At 57.7% G+C, this 18,046-nt stretch overlaps 1 protein-coding gene across 1 annotated transcript; it reads left to right on the top strand.

Annotated features, from left to right (window-relative positions):
• Positions 1-736: 736 nt before the first annotated feature.
• Positions 737-16,387, top strand: BPIFB4 (BPI fold containing family B member 4). Its single transcript, XM_058679888.1, has 15 exons — positions 737-842; positions 1,463-2,459; positions 3,416-3,520; positions 3,825-3,968; positions 4,921-4,984; positions 5,367-5,427; positions 6,262-6,353; positions 7,809-8,012; positions 8,763-8,816; positions 9,934-10,104; positions 12,024-12,091; positions 13,356-13,398; positions 14,730-14,793; positions 15,201-15,277; positions 16,119-16,387. Exons 1-15 carry the CDS (start codon positions 737-739, stop codon positions 16,140-16,142), a joined length of 2,274 nt encoding a protein of 757 aa, XP_058535871.1. The 3' UTR covers positions 16,143-16,387.
• The last annotated feature ends 1,659 nt before the right edge of the window (positions 16,388-18,046 follow it).

Below are 18,046 nucleotides of genomic sequence, written 5' to 3'. Positions count from 1 at the left end.
GACTCACGCTGCTACATAAGACTCCTGAGTGGCCAGATAGCCAAACACAGGAGGGACACGGGGAGGGGCCTCCCAGGGCTGAGCTGCGGGCGCCTCCTAGGGTAAGCAGGAGCCTTTTCCCTGAGCTGTGGCTGGGCCAGTGTGGAAGGCTGAGCCTAGACAGGGATAGGAGTTCACCGTGCATGGCCCAGGAGGCCAGGTTCCCTAGCATGCTCGGGTCTGGCTGTACCCTGGGCCTGGACAGGGATGGAGACAGAAGCCTGCTCACGCTCACGACCTGAGCGGGCTGGGGCTGGATAATGATGGATGGATGGATGGATGGAGGATGGATGGGAGATGCTTGGTGGAGAGATGGGTGGATGGATGGGAGGCTGGGTGGCCATAGATGGATGGCTATAACGGGGAGAATGAGCAGATGAGTAGATGGGTGTGCGGGTGAGTGAGACAGCAGGCTTGTTTCTGTTGCGATTCCCAAGGTCTCTCTCCCTGCCGCTCTGCTTGTGGCTCTCGTTTTGGGGAAGAATCTGACATCTACACTCTGGGTCACACCGGCCATAAGTTGGCTCTGGGTCACCAGATTTGAAAAGTGCAGTGGGTGGGACCAGGAATTTTGGACCCTGTCTTGCTGTGTGATCTTGGTCCAGGTCTCAGGCTCTCAATGCGACTCCTGGCTGGCCAGGGTGGTGCCAGGGGGCCCAGCCTGCAGTGACTGTCTCCTTGGCAGGAAGCAGCCGACATGTGGGTAGCCTGGTGTGTGGCCGCTCTGGCCTCAGCTGCAGTGTGTGGTGTCTGCCAAGAGACAAACACGGTCCTCAGGGTTACCAAGGACGTGCTGAGTAACGGTGAGTCTAACCCTAGAGGGGGCGGGGGGTGGTGAAGCTTGGTGGGGGCAGGGCCAGTCAACCCAAGGACAACCCCGCCCAAAGACAGACAACACACACTGACAGATTACACACCAAGTGGCTAGCTGGCCATTCCACTTGGGCCTCCATTTTCCCTTTTGTTTTTGGCTGTCATTTTCTGAGACCTACTGTATGCCCGTTAACCCCATAGGGTCTTTTTTTATTTTTTTATTTTTTTATTTTTATTACAAAGTCAGATATACTGAGAGGAGGAGAGATAGAGAGGAAGTGGAGCTGCCGGGATTAGAACTAGCAGCCATATGGGATCAAGGCGAGGACCTTAGCCACTAGGCCACTCTGCCGAGCCCGGACCCCATAGGGTCTTGATGCTGATTGTCGGGACATAGTTGTGAGGTGGGCCCTAGAGTCACCTGTGACTTGAGCTCTCTGAGCCTCCACTTCCTAATCTGGAAAATGGGTGTCATTTTGGCCCCCCCATCTCCAGGGAAGGAGAATTAATGTTTCGCTGTGAGAGCCGGGAGCCCAGCGGTGCGTGCGTGGGAGGTGGAGGAGGTGGGTAGGTTGCCGATGGCTGATGGCGCGCCTTTGCCTTCCCACAGCCATCTCGGGTGCCCTGGAGCGCAGTGATGCCTTGCAATCAGCCCTGCGTGAGGTGCCCATGGGTAAAGCTGGCGCGGCTGCTGGTGGACCTTTTCTGGGGGGCTTGCTCGGTGGAAGTGGAGGCGGAAGCGGAGGTGGTGGGGGAGGTGGTCTGCTGGGAGGCCTGCTGGGTGGTGGCAGTGGAGGAGGCGGTGGTGACCTGCTGGGGGGTGGCTTACTGGGTGGCAGTGGCAGCAGCGGTGGTGGGGGGCTTCTAGGGGGCAGCGGTGGAGGGCTGCTGGGTGGAGGCAGCAGTGGTGGTGGGGGGCTTCTAGGAGGAGGCAGCGGTGGTGGGGGGCTCTTAGGGGGCAGTGGCGGTGGTCTCCTGGGGGGCAGTGGCGGAGGGCTGCTCGGTGGCGCTGGTGGTCTTCTGGGCGGAGGGCGCCATCGCTACGATGACTACAGACGCGTTGAATTCCCCCGAGGTGTTGGTGGCGTCCCCTACAATGACTTCCATGTCCGAGAGCCCCCTCCCAAATACACCAACGGCAAACAGCTGGGCGGGAACTACAGGTACGGCCACGTGGAGACCAACGACAACACGGCCCAGCTGGGCGGCAAGTACCGCTACGGGGAGATCCTGGAGTCGGACGGCAGCGTCCGGGACCTCCGAAGCGAGGACTACAGTGCTGCAGAGCCTGGGCGTGGCCGCTACGGGGGATCCGGGCGGTACAGGTCGGCAGAGGTCCCCACCTCTGGGCACCGGCTTTATCGGCGAGACCTGCGGAGAGACCTGAGGCCTGGAGAGCTCCCACCTGGTGTGGCCACTGGGGCGCTGGGCCCTGGTGGCCTGCTGGGCACTGGAGGCATGCTGGCAGCAGATGGCATCCTGTCTGGTCAAGGTGGCCTGCTTGGCGGAGGTGGTCTCCTGGGTGACGGAGGACTTCTCGGAGGAGGGGGCGTCCTGGGCGTGCTTGGTGAGGGCGGCATCTTGAGCACCGTGCAAGGCATCACAGGGTAAGGGGCCCTAGATCTCTCCTGAGCCTGCAAGTAGAGTCTGTTTCCCCGCTTGTAGTGTGCACGGTAACAGAGCTGAAGTGGGAAAAAGTTCAAAGAAGTAGAAGCATGTGCTATGATACTCTAGTTTCGTTGTTTTTGAAAGGCAGGATGAGAGAGAGAGAGGAAATGAATGAAAGAGTCTCCCATCTGCTGGTTCACTTCCTGCAGATGGCTGCAGTGGCTGCGGCTGGGCTGGGTCAGACCGCAGCCAAGAGTTTCCTCCGGTCTCCCGTGTGGGTGACAGGGCCCAAGGACTTGAGCCATCCTCCGTTGCCTTCCCAGGCCATTAGCAGGAAGCTGGATGGGAAGCTTAGAGCAGCTGGATTACACACTGATGTTCTGAGTTGCTGCACATTGCACCTTGACATGCTACTTCACAATGCCAGCTCCTGTAATTTTTAATTCAAGGATACACAGCTTCCTTGTAATCGGTATTTAATGTAACAAACATCTGGAGCTCCTACAGGCTGGTGGGGGTTTGTGGGCGTGGAAGGTCACACAGCGACAGCCGGGGGAGGAAGTTAACAGAGAAGCAAGGATGTAGTTCATGGGGGAGTTTATCCACCCGGTGAGGTCAGGGGAGGCTTCCCGGAGGAGGAGGGCCTAGAACTAAAATCTGAAGGATGCACAGGAGGGATTCAGGCAGAGGCGTGGGGTCAGGCAGGGAAATGGCTCGTGGATGTAGAAACACGACTGGCAGGAAGTGACCAGAAGGCTGTGGGTTTCCGGGCTGTAAGGTGGTGATTCGTGGCAAGTTTTCCACCTGTGTTTTCCAACTGTTGTCCTTGAACCTTGGGCCTCTTTCAAGCCCTGATGGGGATTAGAGGAGGGCAGGAGGGAGGGGACGGTGCTCCCAGGCCACAGCGGGAAGTGGGGCTGCTGCCCGTAGCCCATACTCACCCTGGCCCACGCAGGCTGCGCATTGTGGAGCTGACCCTCCCACGGGTGTCTGTGCGGCTCCTGCCTGGTGTCGGCGTTTACCTGAGCTTGTACACCCGTGTGGCCATCAACGGCAAAAGGTGAGTGCCCTGGAGGGGTCTGAGAGCTGGAGAAGTGGGGCCGTTGCCTTGGAGCCCAGTGGGCACGCTGACCCCTGTTCTCCTGGACTTTGAAGCTGTCCTTGCCTGCACGTGGGACAGGGTGGTGGTGGGGAGAGGGGTGGCAGGGCGGGAGGTCTGGTGGCAGCTGCACAAGCCCTGAGACAAGCAAGGGGCGTGGCAGCAGCAGTGGCAGCCACTGGAGCTCAGGCCAGGAAGGGTGAGCCAGGAAGGGCAGAGGTTGTAGCGTGACCCCCTGTCTCCCTCGTGCCTTGGTCGCCTGCAGCCTCATCGGCTTCCTGGACATCGCGGTGGAAGTGAATATCACCGCCAAGGTCCGGCTGACCATGGACCGCACAGGGTACCCTCGGCTGGTCATCGAGCGCTGTGATACCCTCCTGGGAGGCATCAAAGTGAAGCTGCTGCGAGGGTGGGTGCCTGCGCCAGGAGCCCCTTGGGTGGGCCCCCTAAGACAGGGACCAACCGTGCCTGGAGCTTCAGGCAGGATTCTAGGCACCACTGTGTTGCCACACTGCTTTGCTTTGTCAAACTGCACAGCTCTACGGCCAGCTCCAACCTGGGGGAGGTGGGAGTGGTGGGGGCAGAGGTGCCTAAGGGGCCTTTGGCAGGGGGTTGGCCACGCTGACATCCCTCTACCCTGGGTTCTCCTGGGTTGCAGGTGGCTCTGCAGGTGTCATCTGTCTCCCTCCGGACTAGCTGGTTGGAGGGAGAGGCAGGAGGCAGGCCATGAGTTTACCTCTTACTCTGTCTGTACTACTTTCTTGAGCCTTGACTTCCTGGTCTGTAAAATGGATCACACCTCCCAGTTTTTTTTTTTAATATTACTTTCCTTTATATATATTGAGAGGCAGACAGAGGAAGAGACAGACAGAAAGAAAGCCTCACACTCCAGATGCCTGCCATGGCTGGGCTGGGCTCAGCTGAAGCTGGGAGCTGGGAGCTCCATCTGGGTCTCCCGCGTGGGTGTGGCAGGGGCCTGGGCACTTGGACCAGTGCCTTGGCCTCCCTGGTTCTGGGTTAGCTGAAAGCCAGAGCTGGAGAGTGAAGCCAGCTGCTCTGAACACATTATAGTGACTGCCACCAAGATTTACTGAGCACCTAGAATGTTCTAGAATAAGGCACCTGTTTCCAGGATGGGGGAAAGGAACAGACAATCTCAGGCAGAGCAGAGAGAGCAGGCCTGCAGCCATGCTCGGCCTGCTGGAGAACAGGCTGCTCTGGGTGTCCTGACCACTGGTGCAGGGGAGCAGACTCCGTCCTGCTGGTCCTTATGGACACCGGGCGCTCACAGCCTGAACCAGCGGCCTAGGAGCCACAATCTAGGCGAGCCCCTTGCCCAGAGCCTGCTCTCCTCCCTGCAGCCTTCTCCCCAACCTCGTGGACAACTTGGTGAATCGAGTCCTGGCCAACGTCCTCCCTGACCTGGTAAGAACCAGCACAGGGAGTGCGGCTTCCCCTGGCCCATCCACTACCCCCCTCCCACCGTCTCTAGTGGTATGCAGGTGTGTGTGTGTCAGTGGGGAGGGAGACCGTGATCTGGGGTGAGTTCTTGGAGGCAGGGAAAGAGTCCTGGAACCTGGAGGAGCAGACCACTAAGGGGCAAAGAAGGGGAGTGGTTGAGAAGGACACGGGCCACCTGATGCGTAACAAGCTGAGGCAGCTGTGAGCCTCAGCTGACCCATCTGTGAAATGGGAATGGGGACAGAGCCTTGCCGGAGGGGCCGTGGGGAGGACTGTGACTGGGGCAAAGCCAGTGGTCAACCCATGTGCGTGTGTCACCCCGGCCTCCTGCTGTTTCTCTCCACAGCTCTGCCCCATCGTGGATGTGGTACTGGGGCTTGTCAACGACCAGCTGGGTCTTGTGGACTGTGAGTCCTCTGCCACTGTCTGTACCTGCTGGGGCTCAGCATGGAGGGGGGGATGGTGGCCCTGTCAACCCAGCCTTCCCTCTGTTGCCATATCGCACCAAGAGGGATGGGCTTTCCCCCATCCCAGGACCTTGGTACCCCACAACAGCAGGGCTGTGTGTGACCTGCAAAGATCCTCTCTGGCTTCCTCCTCTCTGAGTGAGGGGCTGCCTGCAGCTACCAGAAGGGCCAGCACGAGCCTGGTGGACCTTCAGAACCAGGGTCGGGAGCAAACATTCCTGAAGGCAAGTGTGCCTGTATGGTCGTAGAGCGTGCACACTGCACCGCTCCAGGGACCTCTTCCCATGCAGACGTGAGGGGCAGCAGCCCCTTGAGTCGTGCAGTGCACATCTCTGGAAAGCTTGCAGGTGGCCCTTTCTGTCTTTGTGCCCCCATTGCTCTGGGACTCCAGGTAGCTGGAGGACAGCTACCCCAGACAGGACAAACCAAGAAGGGAGAGCCCTGTCCTAAAGGGTGGGGCCGCTGTCTTCACTACCTTTGAAACCATAACCGTTTGCCTGGGGGAACCGTAACTGCACCGTCTGTAAAGCTCACCTGCCTCCAGGATCTTCCCCTCTTCACCCAGATGGCCTATTTTATGGAGGAGGAAACTGAGGCCCCCCCAGAGCGGGAAGGCAATGTGCCTGAGGCCCCACAGAAAGGACGAGGGTGGGCGGAGGGGTAATACTTGGAACCTTGGCTCTGTGCTCTTCCCGTGTTGTGTGCCTGGCTGAGCAGTCACAGGCTCTTGGGCGGGATGGGGCAGTCTCCCGTGACCCCCGCCTTTGCCTGCAGCACTGGTGCCCCTGGGGATCCTGGGAAGTGTGCAGTACACCTTCTCCAGCCTCCCGCTGGTGACGGGCGAGTTCCTGGAGCTGGACCTCAACGTGAGTGCTGGGGCTGGCAGGGGCAGTGGTGGGCTGGGCTGGACTGGCAGGGGCATGGCTGGGGTCCCTAAGGGCAGGGGTGAGCCAGTGTCCCTGCCAGCAGGGGGTGAGCCAGTGTCCCCACGGGCAGGGGTGGGCCAAGGTCCCCATTGGCAGGAATGAACCTGGGGCTCCTGCTTTCCTTCCTTTTAATTTCTTTCTTTTTTTTTTTTAACTTTCTTTTATTAATTATTATGCATTATGTGACAGTTTCATAGGCTCTGGGAATCCCCCCACCCCTCCCCACGCCCCTCCCCCCTGGTGGATTCCTCCACCTTGGTGCAGTATTACAGTTCAAATTCAATCAAGATTTTTTTTTTTTATGGTGTATTTGTCCTTTTAATTTCTTTCTTTTTTTTTTCCTGCTCTCCTTCCAAGTGCTCTCCCCAGAGACCTTCTGGGGACCATGTTAGGAGGCATCCCCAGAGCCGACCCTTGCCTGCGGTGTACTGGGTGCTTGGTGCAGGTGGGACTAGGCTCCGCTCACAGCTACACACCCAGGCACATATGCCGAGGGCCCAAGGCCCAGAGAAGGCAGAGCACTTGCCCAAGGTCACAGAGCTAGGACCTGGGGTGTGACCAGGTTGTGTCTGGGGTTTGACTGGGGTGGTCTTGCTGCCCACTGTTGGAAGGATGACCTTCGGGACACAGGGAGCACACCCCCCGGCTGTGAGTGTTTGAAGTCCTGCCGCACAGCATCACTGAGCTTCCACACTGTCAGCACTGACCCCTGGGCCAATCTTGAGGGTAGAGGGGCACAGAGCCGGGGCTCGAGCCCCAGCCCCTTCAGTACATGGCTGATCTGGCAAGGAGGCATCCCCACCTGCTGCGTGCCCCCCGCAGCCATTGTAGGTGCACACTTGCTTACACTTAGTGCATTTGTGTGGGCCAGTGACATCTGGGGTTCCCTGCTGCATAAAGAGCAGGCTCTGGGCCGCTTGCTGGGTGAACAGCAGGGAATGAGCCAGACTGCCTCCTCGCCCTGACAGAACCAAGAATCCATGGGAGGGGGCAGGCCCGAAAGACTCCCTCCCACAAAGAGGCAGTTATCAGTCTAGAGCTGTGATAGAGCCTCAGGGGAGTCCAGGAGGGCTGCTTGGAAGAGGTGACACTGAGACCCACCAGGGGCGTTGGCTAGAGCAAGGGAAGTATGAGGGAGGGAAGAGCCACATGCAGGGTGGCAGGAGGGCTCAGGAGGAGGGCCTCTGCGTCCGTGTCTGTGATGACATAAAGGACTGTAAACGCTCCTGGCTGCACACAGATGTAAGGAGAGTTGGGACCCTGACCAAGAGGAGCCCAGATCCAGGAGCTCCATCCGAGCAGGCTGTCTGGAGGCGGCAGCACCGTCAGCCCTTCTCCTTCACGCCTCCCCCTGGGTCCTTGTCCCCGCTGAGCTGCTGTTCTCTGCTCCCACAGACTCTGGTTGGGGAGGCCGGAGGTGAGCTCATCGATTACCCACTGGGGAGACCTGCCGTATCCCCCAGGCCTAGGATGCCAGAGCTGCCCCCTATGGGCGACAACACCAACTCCCAGCTGGCCATCTCTGCCAACTTCCTCGGCTCGGTGCTGACGCTTCTGCAGAAGGAGAGGGCACTGGACATTGACATCACCGATGGCATGGTGAGCACCATGCTGCCAGCCAGGCTGTGGGCAGGTGCCGGCCATGGGGGTCTCCATCTGCCTCCCCCACCCATCCATTTATTCATCCATCCATCCACCAACTTACCTACCCACCCATTCGCCCACCCTTCTGTCTAGGCTTCTACCCATCCGTTATCTTTCTATATTCCTGTCCATCTTTCCATCGTACCGGCTATCATCCGCCTTTTTTGGCAACCCCAGGACATTTGCTCCACAGACATCACTGCTTACTCCTAAGGCCAGCCTGTATTCCAGAATTCCACCGTAGGAGCCCAATGATCTTGGTGGCCAGTGAGAAGACACTGTCCCCTGGGAGTGCTTCGCCAGCCTTGCTTGCTAACTAACAGCAGAGCTGTTGGCAGGCTCTCCATGCAGTGGGTGGGCTGGCTGCCATGGGCGCTGTATCGCTCTACCTAATGGCAGCACGTTGTGGGGTCCAGGGATAAGCAGGGCCAGGATTTGGGGGCCCTAGTGTGTATGTGTGTGTTGGGGGGGTCACAGACATGGCAATGTCCCCTGGTTGGAACAAGCTATTGGGTTATTGGAGGAGGGAGATTCTGGGACTCATCCCTATCCTGTAGCCCCAGGACTTGGAACCACAGGCCCAGCCCATTTCACCTGGGGTTGGGGAAAGGCACCCCTGGCTGTGGGAGTTGACCACTGTGCTAGCCGCTCCTGGCAGTCCCTGTGCCTGCTGCGGCTTACGGCAGCCTTCTGCTTGTTCTGCAGTTCGAGGAGCTTCCTCCCCTCACCACATCCACACTCGGAGCCCTGATTCCCAAGGTATGTTAGGAGGGGAGGGTGGGGAAGGGAGAGGAAGGGAATGCACCTACCACTGTGGGGGGTGCTTGGCTTCCCACATCAGGAGTGCAGAGATGAGGCTTGTCTCCTGAAATGGGACAGAGAGCGCTGAGCTACAGGCAGTGGGCCAGCCTGTGCAGGGTTGGCCCTGGCTGTGCGACTTGGGCAAGAGGTTAAGGTCTCTGAGCTGTCAAAATAGGATGCAGGCTGCAACATTCTGGGCGATGCTGACACACAGGGCCAGGAACAAGGGGTGCTGGCAGCTCAGAGGGAAAGAACTGGCTCTCTGGAGCAGCAGAACTCTGTGCAGCCTTGGGTGCAATTCCAGGGTGCAAACCTTAACCGACATCAGGGGGCGGCGAGCAAGCTCAGCGGCCGGTCGCTATCGCCCTCTTGTGGCTGAAAGCGTCATGGCAATGGCGCGGTGCTCTGGCACCCAGGTCGCTCCACCTTGCCCTGGGCACCTGCAGTTGGGCAAAGCACCACGCACATGCACGGCATTTTCCAGCTTGTGATTTCTGTTTAGAGTCAACACTTGGATTTGGTTCCAATCGTCTCGCATCCCTGGGGCTAGAAGGGAGAAAGCAAAGGCTGGAAGCGTTTACCTAGTGAGGCAGCGGCAGGGCTGGGCATGACAGTGGGGCTTCAGGTCTTGAAATGGCTGCAGATAGACCCTGGGAGGGGCTGGAGCGGCTGGGACAGCCTTGATGGAGGGGGAAGGGTTTGTGGGCAGTGGATTCCAGGGATCTGAGAGAGCCTGGAATTGGGGAGTCTGCCCAGATCAGCCAGGGCCCAAGGTACTGAGGTGCCAAGAGCCATTTGGCTGGAGGCTGACTTGGGTGTGAGATCCCATGGCTGAACTAGGTGCTAGGTTTGCTGATGACCGAGCTGGTGGCTGAGCTGGGAGCAGAATGGGTGGAGGCTTGGCCAGTGCAGGTGCTGTGTGGCTACTTTGTCTGCCCACCCAGGGGTATCAGTTTTGCCTGTGTTAGGTGTCACTTGGCCATGTGCTGGATCTGAAGGCCCTCATGCAGGGGGTGATTGATGGCCTCTGGGCACCCTGCCCACCTGCCTTGTGCCCCTTATGCTGCCCTGGCAGGTATTCCAGCAGTACCCTGAGGCCCGGCCGCTCACCATCAGGATCCAGGTGCCCAACCCGCCGTCAGTGACTCTGCAGAAGGACAAGGCACTGGTGCAGGTGTTTGCCACCTCTGAGGTCATGGTCTCCCAGCCCAACGATGTGGAGACCACTATCTGTCTCATTGATGTGGTGAGTGTGTGGGGTGCAGGGATCCCTGCTAGATCCTGTGCCTCCAGCCCCTGGGCTCACTGATGTCCCCCGAGTTTCCCCATCCCCTGCTGTAATGGTTCTGGCCCAAGTCCTAGTGTTCTCGCCCCTGCTGTGTGACCTTGGGTCTGGAGTCCTCCTTTCTTGCATGGACATGGCAATGGGACACTCATAGATGTTTGGCACAGCACCAGGCACCGGGAAGGCTGCCTGCATGCCAGCTGCTGTCACTTTCCTGGTGGCATGCCCAGCAGCCTTGGCTGTCTGTGTGCAGCATTTCCTGGGCATCTGCCGGCCCTCCAGCTTTCTCCTGGGAACCCAGACAGACGACTCTCTGGTCCCTGGTACCTCGTGGGAGACAGACAGAAACACAACATTTCCCGCTGCTGCTGCTTCACAGAGAAGACTCCTTCTAAAACACAAATCGTCTCCTGCTCTCCTGCAGGGCTGAGACACAAAGCAGCAGCACCTGCCGTGGTGCTCGGAGCCGAGACCATCGCCTGGCTGCCGGGCTGAGTTAGGGTCTTTGCACGTGCTGCCCTCCCACCCTCCTCACTGCTAGAGGCCCCAGACACCTGCAGAGCTCGATCCATTACTTCCTGCAGGTCTCTGCTTAGAAGTCATCTGTCCAAAGAGATCTCAGACACTGTCTACAACAGTGAGAGCTGCTCTGTCTCCCCGCTGTTTCTCCCAGTTGCTTTATCCTACTTTGTAGCCCCGACCTGACGCTGGGAAGTGAGTGTTTGCTGGCTGACTGCTGGACAGACTCCTGCTGTCTCATTCACTGCCTGAGCCACAGTCCAGCATATAGCAGGTGCTCCGTGAACAGTGGTCCACGGGACATGTTTAGTTGTTACCAGGCTCTACTCCCATCAGCCAGATCTTCCTGCTCCCTCCACCCCCAAGGCTGAGCGCCTTGGAGCTGCCCCACCTGGGAAGCTGGTGTTGGGAAGGCCATTTGTTGGGGCAATAGTGTTGTGTGCAGGGGTGTAGTTTCAGGTTATCACTGGTGGAGGGATTAAAGAGGCCAAGTCCTGCCCAGGGTGGAGGACGACTGCCCCCATCTCTGATGAGCTGTTGCTGGGGAAGGTTTCCCACTGCAGCCCCAGTGTGTGTGTGTGTGTGTGCCCGTGTGGACATGTAGCTCAGGGCCCTGCTGGGACTCCAGGGTAACCCTGGCTCCTACCATGCCCACAGCCCCACTGCAGCTTCAGGGAGCACTCCTGCCTCCTTTGCTGTCTGGCCTGGTGGTGTCTCCATGGCCAGCCTCTTTCCTGCCTGGGGGCCTTTGCACATGCTGGCTTCACTGCCCCATTTCTCTCCCATCCTCTTCTCCATCTGACTGATTTCTGCATTTGCTTCCTTGCTTGGTTTCCCAAGCAAGCTGAGGGTCCTGTCGCAGGCACTCAGGGCCCATTGATCTCTCAGTCATGTCAGCCCTACTCACCGCTTTTTCCATAAGCCCCATTTATTTATTTGGGGTGAGGGGTTTTCCTGCCTGGAAGACTAGGGTCTTTAATGCCCTCTCCTGCAGGGTGGAACTGTTATGATTGGCAGCGATGGCATCCAGTCCCGTTGCACTGGCTCACGTTGTGTAAGCCTCATAGGCTGTGGCAACTCCCACCTCTGATGCATGGCAGACAAGCTCAGCAAACACCTGCTCCCTCCTCCCACAGTGTCAATCTTAGGGGTTTCCATGACCTTTATCTGCATTTGTTCCGCTCTTCCTGTGACAAATTTGCAAAGATTTTATTCTCCCTTCCTCCTTCCCTCTGTCCCCTCACCCCCAGAGGGGCTACCAAGGACACCTGAGTGTGGCTGGGAGTGTCAGTGCTCCCCGGCACGCAGCAGCCCCTCTGTCCAGGCCGGTGACCTGTCAGTCTCTTTGCCTTTCCCTCCAGAACACCGACCTCCTGGCCTCCTTTTCCGTGGAAGGAGACAAACTCATGATCGATACCAAGCTGGACAAGTAAGAGAGCTGCTCCCCTGAGGGGTGTCTTGGGCACTGCTGCAATGGGGGGATGTCAGGGCTGGGGAAGTCCCCGGTCAGAGCTGGGCCTGACTGGGGAGGCCACAGTCCTAACATATCTGTTCAATCAACTGCCAACAACAACGACAACATTGGTGCTAATGACGCAAATGACCCACAGGGCCAGGCTCTGACTTGCTGCCTCACAGCTTGGGATCCTCTAGTTCTGCCTCAGGGTGTGCTTACGTTAACTTTCTGTCTTTAGAAGATTGAGTGATTGATTTTGAATGGCAAAGACAGGAGACGGAGAAGGATCTTCCATCTAATGGTTCACTTTCCAAACGCCAGAGCTGGGCCAGGCTGCAGCCAGGAGCCAGAAACCCCTTCTGGGTCTCCCATGTGGGTTGGCAGGAGCTCAAAGACATGAACCATCCCCTGATGCCTTCCCAGGCACATGAGCAGGGGGCTGGATGGGAAGTGAAGGGAGACTCAATCCCAGGCATTCCGATGTGGGAGTCTGACGTGACATAATGTGATGGCAATGGGCGTCCCAGAAGTGACGTTCAGCCAAAGGCTGGGGGGAGTGGCGCCAGCAGAGTGGCCAGGGTGGAGCGTGGGTGAGGAGGCCTGGAAGGCAGGGCCTTATGTGGAGACCCCCTCCCATGAAGGACCCTATGCTGTCTGCCCCATCCTTCCCCACACTGAGCCCGTCCAAATGGCTCCTCTGGAGCCAGACGGTCAATTGCAGGTGAGCTGCAGGTGCCCGATATGGGACAAGGCCTCAGACCTCATGGAGCAGCTCAACAGCCGAGGGCACAGGCTCCGGGCAGGGGCTCTGTGACCCTGACAAGTTGTGCCAGGGCCTCAGTTTACCCCTCAGGACATCTCTGCAAGAGTTAAACAAAGCGGTGATGACCGTCACTGTGTATGTGGCCCTGGCTGGGTGCCACACGCGATTCTAGACACAATATATGACTCCCTCCTCCAGTCCAAGCAGCATCCATTCTGCAGGTGAGGAAACTGAGGCATGGAGAGACCAAGGGTGTGGGCCGAGGAACCGCAGCCAGCAGGTGGCAGAGCCCACAGTGCAGAAGGCTGTGGGCATCGCGTCTGCCAATGGGTAGTGTCTGGGAACCAGCTTACCCTCAGTGATCACGCCTCTTGCCCTGCCCCCGGGCCAGTCAGGAGTCATCTTCCTGAGAGTGTGGGCATTCCTGGCTGAAAGTCCATGGCTGCTTCTCAGGACTGTGTCCTGTCCCTGCAGGACTGAGCTCAACCTCAGAACTTCAAATGTGGGCAACTTTGATGTGAGTACCGAGACTCGGGGAAGGAGGCCCTGCGAGGTTGCAGGGCCAGCAAGCTTGGGGTGTGGGTGGTGCAGCATTGGTCAGCCCATGGAAATGGGCAGAGTGGGTGGAGTACAGACCCATTGCTTCTTCTGTGCTTGGGGTGGGCGGGGCACAGACCTGGGGTAACTGGCTGCCCCTGCTGGGGGCTGCTGGCAGGCCCAATTCTCTGCATTTGGAGGTGCAAAGGTCCTAGGTTCCTGATTCCTCCTGGAGTTAGGAGGCTGCTGACTCCGGCATGACTTTGACTGCCACATCCCTCCTCTCCCTCACCTAACCTTTCTCCCCCAAGGTGCCAGGCAAGCTGGCATGGATCTATTCTAGGCCCCCTGCTGACCCCTGGGTCTGAGCACACTGCCTCTCCAAGCACCCACCATAGGATACTCGCCTGCTGGGCATGGACCTGCTTCCTTTCCTGGCTCTTTCTTGTATCTCTCAATGACTCCAAGGCTCCAGAGACTCCGCTCCTGCCCTAAGCCTGTATGCACCAAGACCTCATCTCCTGGGATGCCTGTCTGAGGCATCACTGGAGAGGAAACTGGCCCAGACATCACAACCAATAGGGAAGGAGTTGGACTCCTAGGGGAACAAAGGGTTAGCATGCCATCCTCCTCTCATATCGGATGCAGGTGTCTGAGGAGTATCTTAATTGCTACTCTGAACGCTGCCCCCCTTGTGTGTTAGGATGCCATAAATGCCATGTGGGCCTTTCTTACACTGTGTGCTTAAGGAATCATGGCAAGATGTAGATTGGTAGCCGTTTGGTACAGAGGCAGTCCTATGTTTGTTTCCCATGCACCGCTGTTAGAGCCCACAGAGGCACCATCTTCAGATACGGGGGCTGCTGCTAGGGTCTGTGGTCAGTCTCCAGTGAGCTGCCCATGACCCTCACTGTGATCCCACATGCAGGCTTCCTGACCCACTCCACAGCTGAGGGTTGAAGCTGGCATCTGTTGGAGCCCAATGACGGCTAGCTGTTGCAGTGGCAGGAGTGGAAGGGGTTGAGAAGAGCCGGGGCTGCTGGCCGCAGGGCCCAGAGCTGTCTCCCATATCATGGCACCTTCGGGGCCGCCACCCTTGCTCCCCCACCCGTGTGCTTCCCTTAGCATCTGCTTCACTGTGGCCAGGGCCTTGGCCACCCCATCTGTGCAGGACAGGCAGCTGGGGCTCTACAGGGTGTCTGCTGAGAGAGATTTGGGGATCCCACGGGCTCTGTTTGCCAGAAACCCCCAAGTTCTCATATGTCGCTGGCTGCGCCCCTGCCTATGCTCAGTCCTCTTCCTGCCCGGCAGGTGGGCCTCCTGGAGGTGCTGGTGGGGAAGATCTTCGACCTGGCCTTCATGCCCGCCATGAATGGTGAGTGAGGGCTGCGGCTGGGCCCGCTGTCTGGGGGTGGTGCTTGGGATGACATTTTCATAGCTTGTTGACTAAAGCCAGCGATGACTGTGTTCTGTTTCGAAGGTTTTTAAAAAAATACTTTAAAAAAAGATTAATTTTTGTTGAAAAGGCAGATGTTACAGAGAGAAGGAGAGACAGAAAGACCTTCCATCTGCTGGTTCACTCCCCAAGTGGGCAAAATGGCCTAAACTGGGCCAATCTGAAACCAGGAGCCAGGAGCTTCTTCCGGGTCTCCCACATGGGTACAGGGTCTTAAGACTTTGGGCGGTCCTCTATTGCTTTACTCAGGCCACAAGCAGGGAGCTGGATGGGAAGTGAAGCATTCGGGACAGGAATGGCCCCTAAACATTATTTTTGTTTGGCAGCTGTGCTGGGTTCTGGCGTCCCTCTCCCTAAAATCCTCAACATTGACTTCAGCAATGCGGACATTGATGTCCTGGAGGTATGAGCAGAGGGGACCCCCTGTTTGGGCCTTGGGGCCAGGATCGGAGGAGAGAAGTACGGGGCACAGGGGACTGCTCCTTCAACATGTGGGGCTCAGGCACAAGGAACATGGTCGTTTCAAAGGAATCTCACATACATAATAAGTTCATTGGCTTCTCACCATGGAGGCCACAGCTCTTACCTTGAAGATGGGACAACTGAGGCCCAGGGTGGGAAGGCACCTGCCCAAAGAGGACGTGTGATGTGGGTCACTGGAGACACGTTTATGGGGCGCTGACTGTGTGCCCAACACTCTCTAAGGGGGTGAGCACAGGGCTGAGCCCCCAGCCCACAGAGGAGGAGGTGTTTGGGGGAAGACTGGAGTGTAAGTGAGGTGGCTGCTCCCAAGTTCAGGCCAAGGGCTCTGGTCTCCACAAGACAAGAACTCCATTTGCTCATCATCTGAAACTAGAAAACTACAGAGAAAACTAATGTGCATGTGTGTCCTAGATAGATGGATTTCCTCCTAGAATAGCGTGCTGATTTTTTGGCCAGTCCCTCCAGGATTTCATTTGCCAACATGGCTCTGATTAGACAGTCTAGAATGATGTGTTCAAAAATGACACCTTGGAACCTAGTGGCCAGAGTTCGAATCCTGCACCTGCCCTGCGCAGTTGCTAGTAGCAAGATGCTGGCCAAGCTGTTGAGCTTCTCTAAGTCTTGATTTCCTCGTCACAAATGCGGAGCAGCGTGTCTTGGGGTTACTGATTCCCAGGATAACCCCAGGACCAGTCCAGAGGCAGACGAGTGTTGGCTGCCCCCTCACCACTTTCTCCATTCTGCACGCCCCCCCCCCCCAGGACCTTCTGGTGCTGAGCGCCTGAATGACAGAGCCGGAGATGTTGACCAGCTGGGGAGATGCCTGAGTCAGCCTGGGAGAGCTCCTACCAGACACAGTCCCAGGGCCCGAATCTCCAGGCTTCTAGAATGAGTTCCTGCTCTGTCTGCCTCCCCCTCAACCTGCCACTCGCTGAGAAGGGTCCAGCGCTGTGCCCTGGTGCAGAGTTGCACGGGCCACTCTGCCCCGGTGTGGCATGTCTGCTGTGCACTTGCTGCTGTCAATAAAAGCTCCAGGTTCCTGCAGTTGGGTCGAGTCTCTGTCCCAACTCTACATGCACTTATTCAGTTGGTTGACCAATCAGCTTGATAATTGCCTTGCTGTTGGCTTGTGCATTCTCCGTGGATGCTGGAGGGTACCTGCCAGAAGCCAGGCCCCAGATCGGCTGCTGGCAACATCAGAGAGCATCATCATTGTTCCTGACCTTGCAAGGCTCCAGTAGCAGAGGTGCAAGAGCCCACACAATCCCTTCAGTCAACTCCATTTAAAAAGAAATTTGAGAGGTGGGCATTTAGGCATGGGGTGGGGGCAGTGAAGGCACTGCTTGGGACCCCTGCATCCCAATCAGAGCATGTGGGTTCCAGTCCCAGCTCTGCTCCACATTTTGGCTCCCTGCAGGTGCACACTCTGCAAGGCAGTTGGTGAAAACTCAGGGATTCAGGTGGGAGACCCAACTGGGATTCTGAGCTCCTGGATTGGCTGGCGCCCAGCCCTAGCTGTGAAAAGCCTTCAGGGGAGTAAACCAGTATGTGGGAGAGCTCTCTTTCTGCTTTCCAAACAAATAAACATAAATGACTCATTGTGAGATAAGCTAGGCTGTCTCACCTGCAGGTGTGAGATAGGCACGCAGGTGACAGGATGCTCACCGTGTGGTGACTACACGTGCCCGGGGTCTCACGCAGCTCTGGGGGCTTGGGTGGCGAGGGCAGCTGCGCTCCTCGCACCCTGCGTGACTCTCAGTTCTGTCCCCACAGCTGCCAGGTCCTGCATGGGCTCCCTGCCACATCCACCTGACACATCACCACTTCATCTCTGCGCTTCCTCCCCTGCCCTGGCCCTGGGAGCCGTGGCGTCGTTCTTGGCCTCTGTTTATTTGCTTTTGTTTTCCCTTTTAGATGGCACAGATAAATGCCATCATGCAGTGTGTGTCTTTCTGGGCCTGGTTCGTTCTCCTTGATAGAATGTCCTCCCAGACGCTCAAGCCACTAGCTCCAGGAGGGCTCCTCCAGGACGCCTGGGGTTGAGGGGAGGGGTTGAGGGAAATGAAGTGAAATCTGAGGACTTCGTATCCTTGTAGGGTTCACATGGTCTGGGGGAACTGCTCTCCCAACTTCTGGCACCTGACTGGACGTGGGCTCTGGATTCTAACGTCCTGGGTTCTAATCCCATCCCATCTGCACTAGGTGAATGATCGTGGGCAGCTCATTTTGCTTTGTGCCTCAATTTGCTTGTCTATAAAATGCTCTGGGGGCACCCACCTCTACCTGTTTGCAGGTATCCTTGATGCGGCCATTGTGGTGGCCCGTCTGTAGCTCCAGAGGGTGGCCTGTCTCGAAGATGAGGGTAGAAACCTGGTCAGTTTTGACTTGCAGCACACAGAGGACTTGGCCTTGGGAGGTGCCCAGGAAACAGTCACCCAGAGGGCCGGTGGCCGTGTATACAAAACGAAGTGTGAAGGGGTACTCGGAGCAGACCTCTGGGCTCCCTCACCAACACATTCTTGAGTTCCTCTGCTCTTGCCTGTTCATTAGGTCACAGTGAACTCTGTGTTACCAAGGAGGTGACTGAGGCCAAGTCCGACCAGCTCTGAGGTGCTCCTGGCGTGGGAAAGCTCCTCTCACTAGGCCTCAGCCCCAGCTTTGGCCTAGGTGCTCCACCCTAGGACCAGCT

Source organism: Ochotona princeps, chromosome 22 (assembly GCF_030435755.1).
Source record: "Ochotona princeps isolate mOchPri1 chromosome 22, mOchPri1.hap1, whole genome shotgun sequence".
NCBI classification, from domain to species: domain Eukaryota; kingdom Metazoa; phylum Chordata; class Mammalia; order Lagomorpha; family Ochotonidae; genus Ochotona; species Ochotona princeps.
Note: the sequence above shows the minus strand (reverse complement) of the source record. Positions and strands in the feature narration are given on the sequence as shown.

Coding starts and splice junctions, on each gene's coding strand:
- BPIFB4 (XM_058679888.1), top strand. CDS start 737: ATGTGGGTAGCCTGGTGTGTGGCCGCTCTGGCCTCAGCTGCAGTGTGT. Junction 10,105..12,023: donor CTATCTGTCTCATTGATGTG/GTGAGTGTGTGG, acceptor CTTTCCCTCCAG/AACACCGACCTCCTGGCCTC. Junction 15,278..16,118: donor CGGACATTGATGTCCTGGAG/GTATGAGCAGAG, acceptor CCCCCCCCCCAG/GACCTTCTGGTGCTGAGCGC.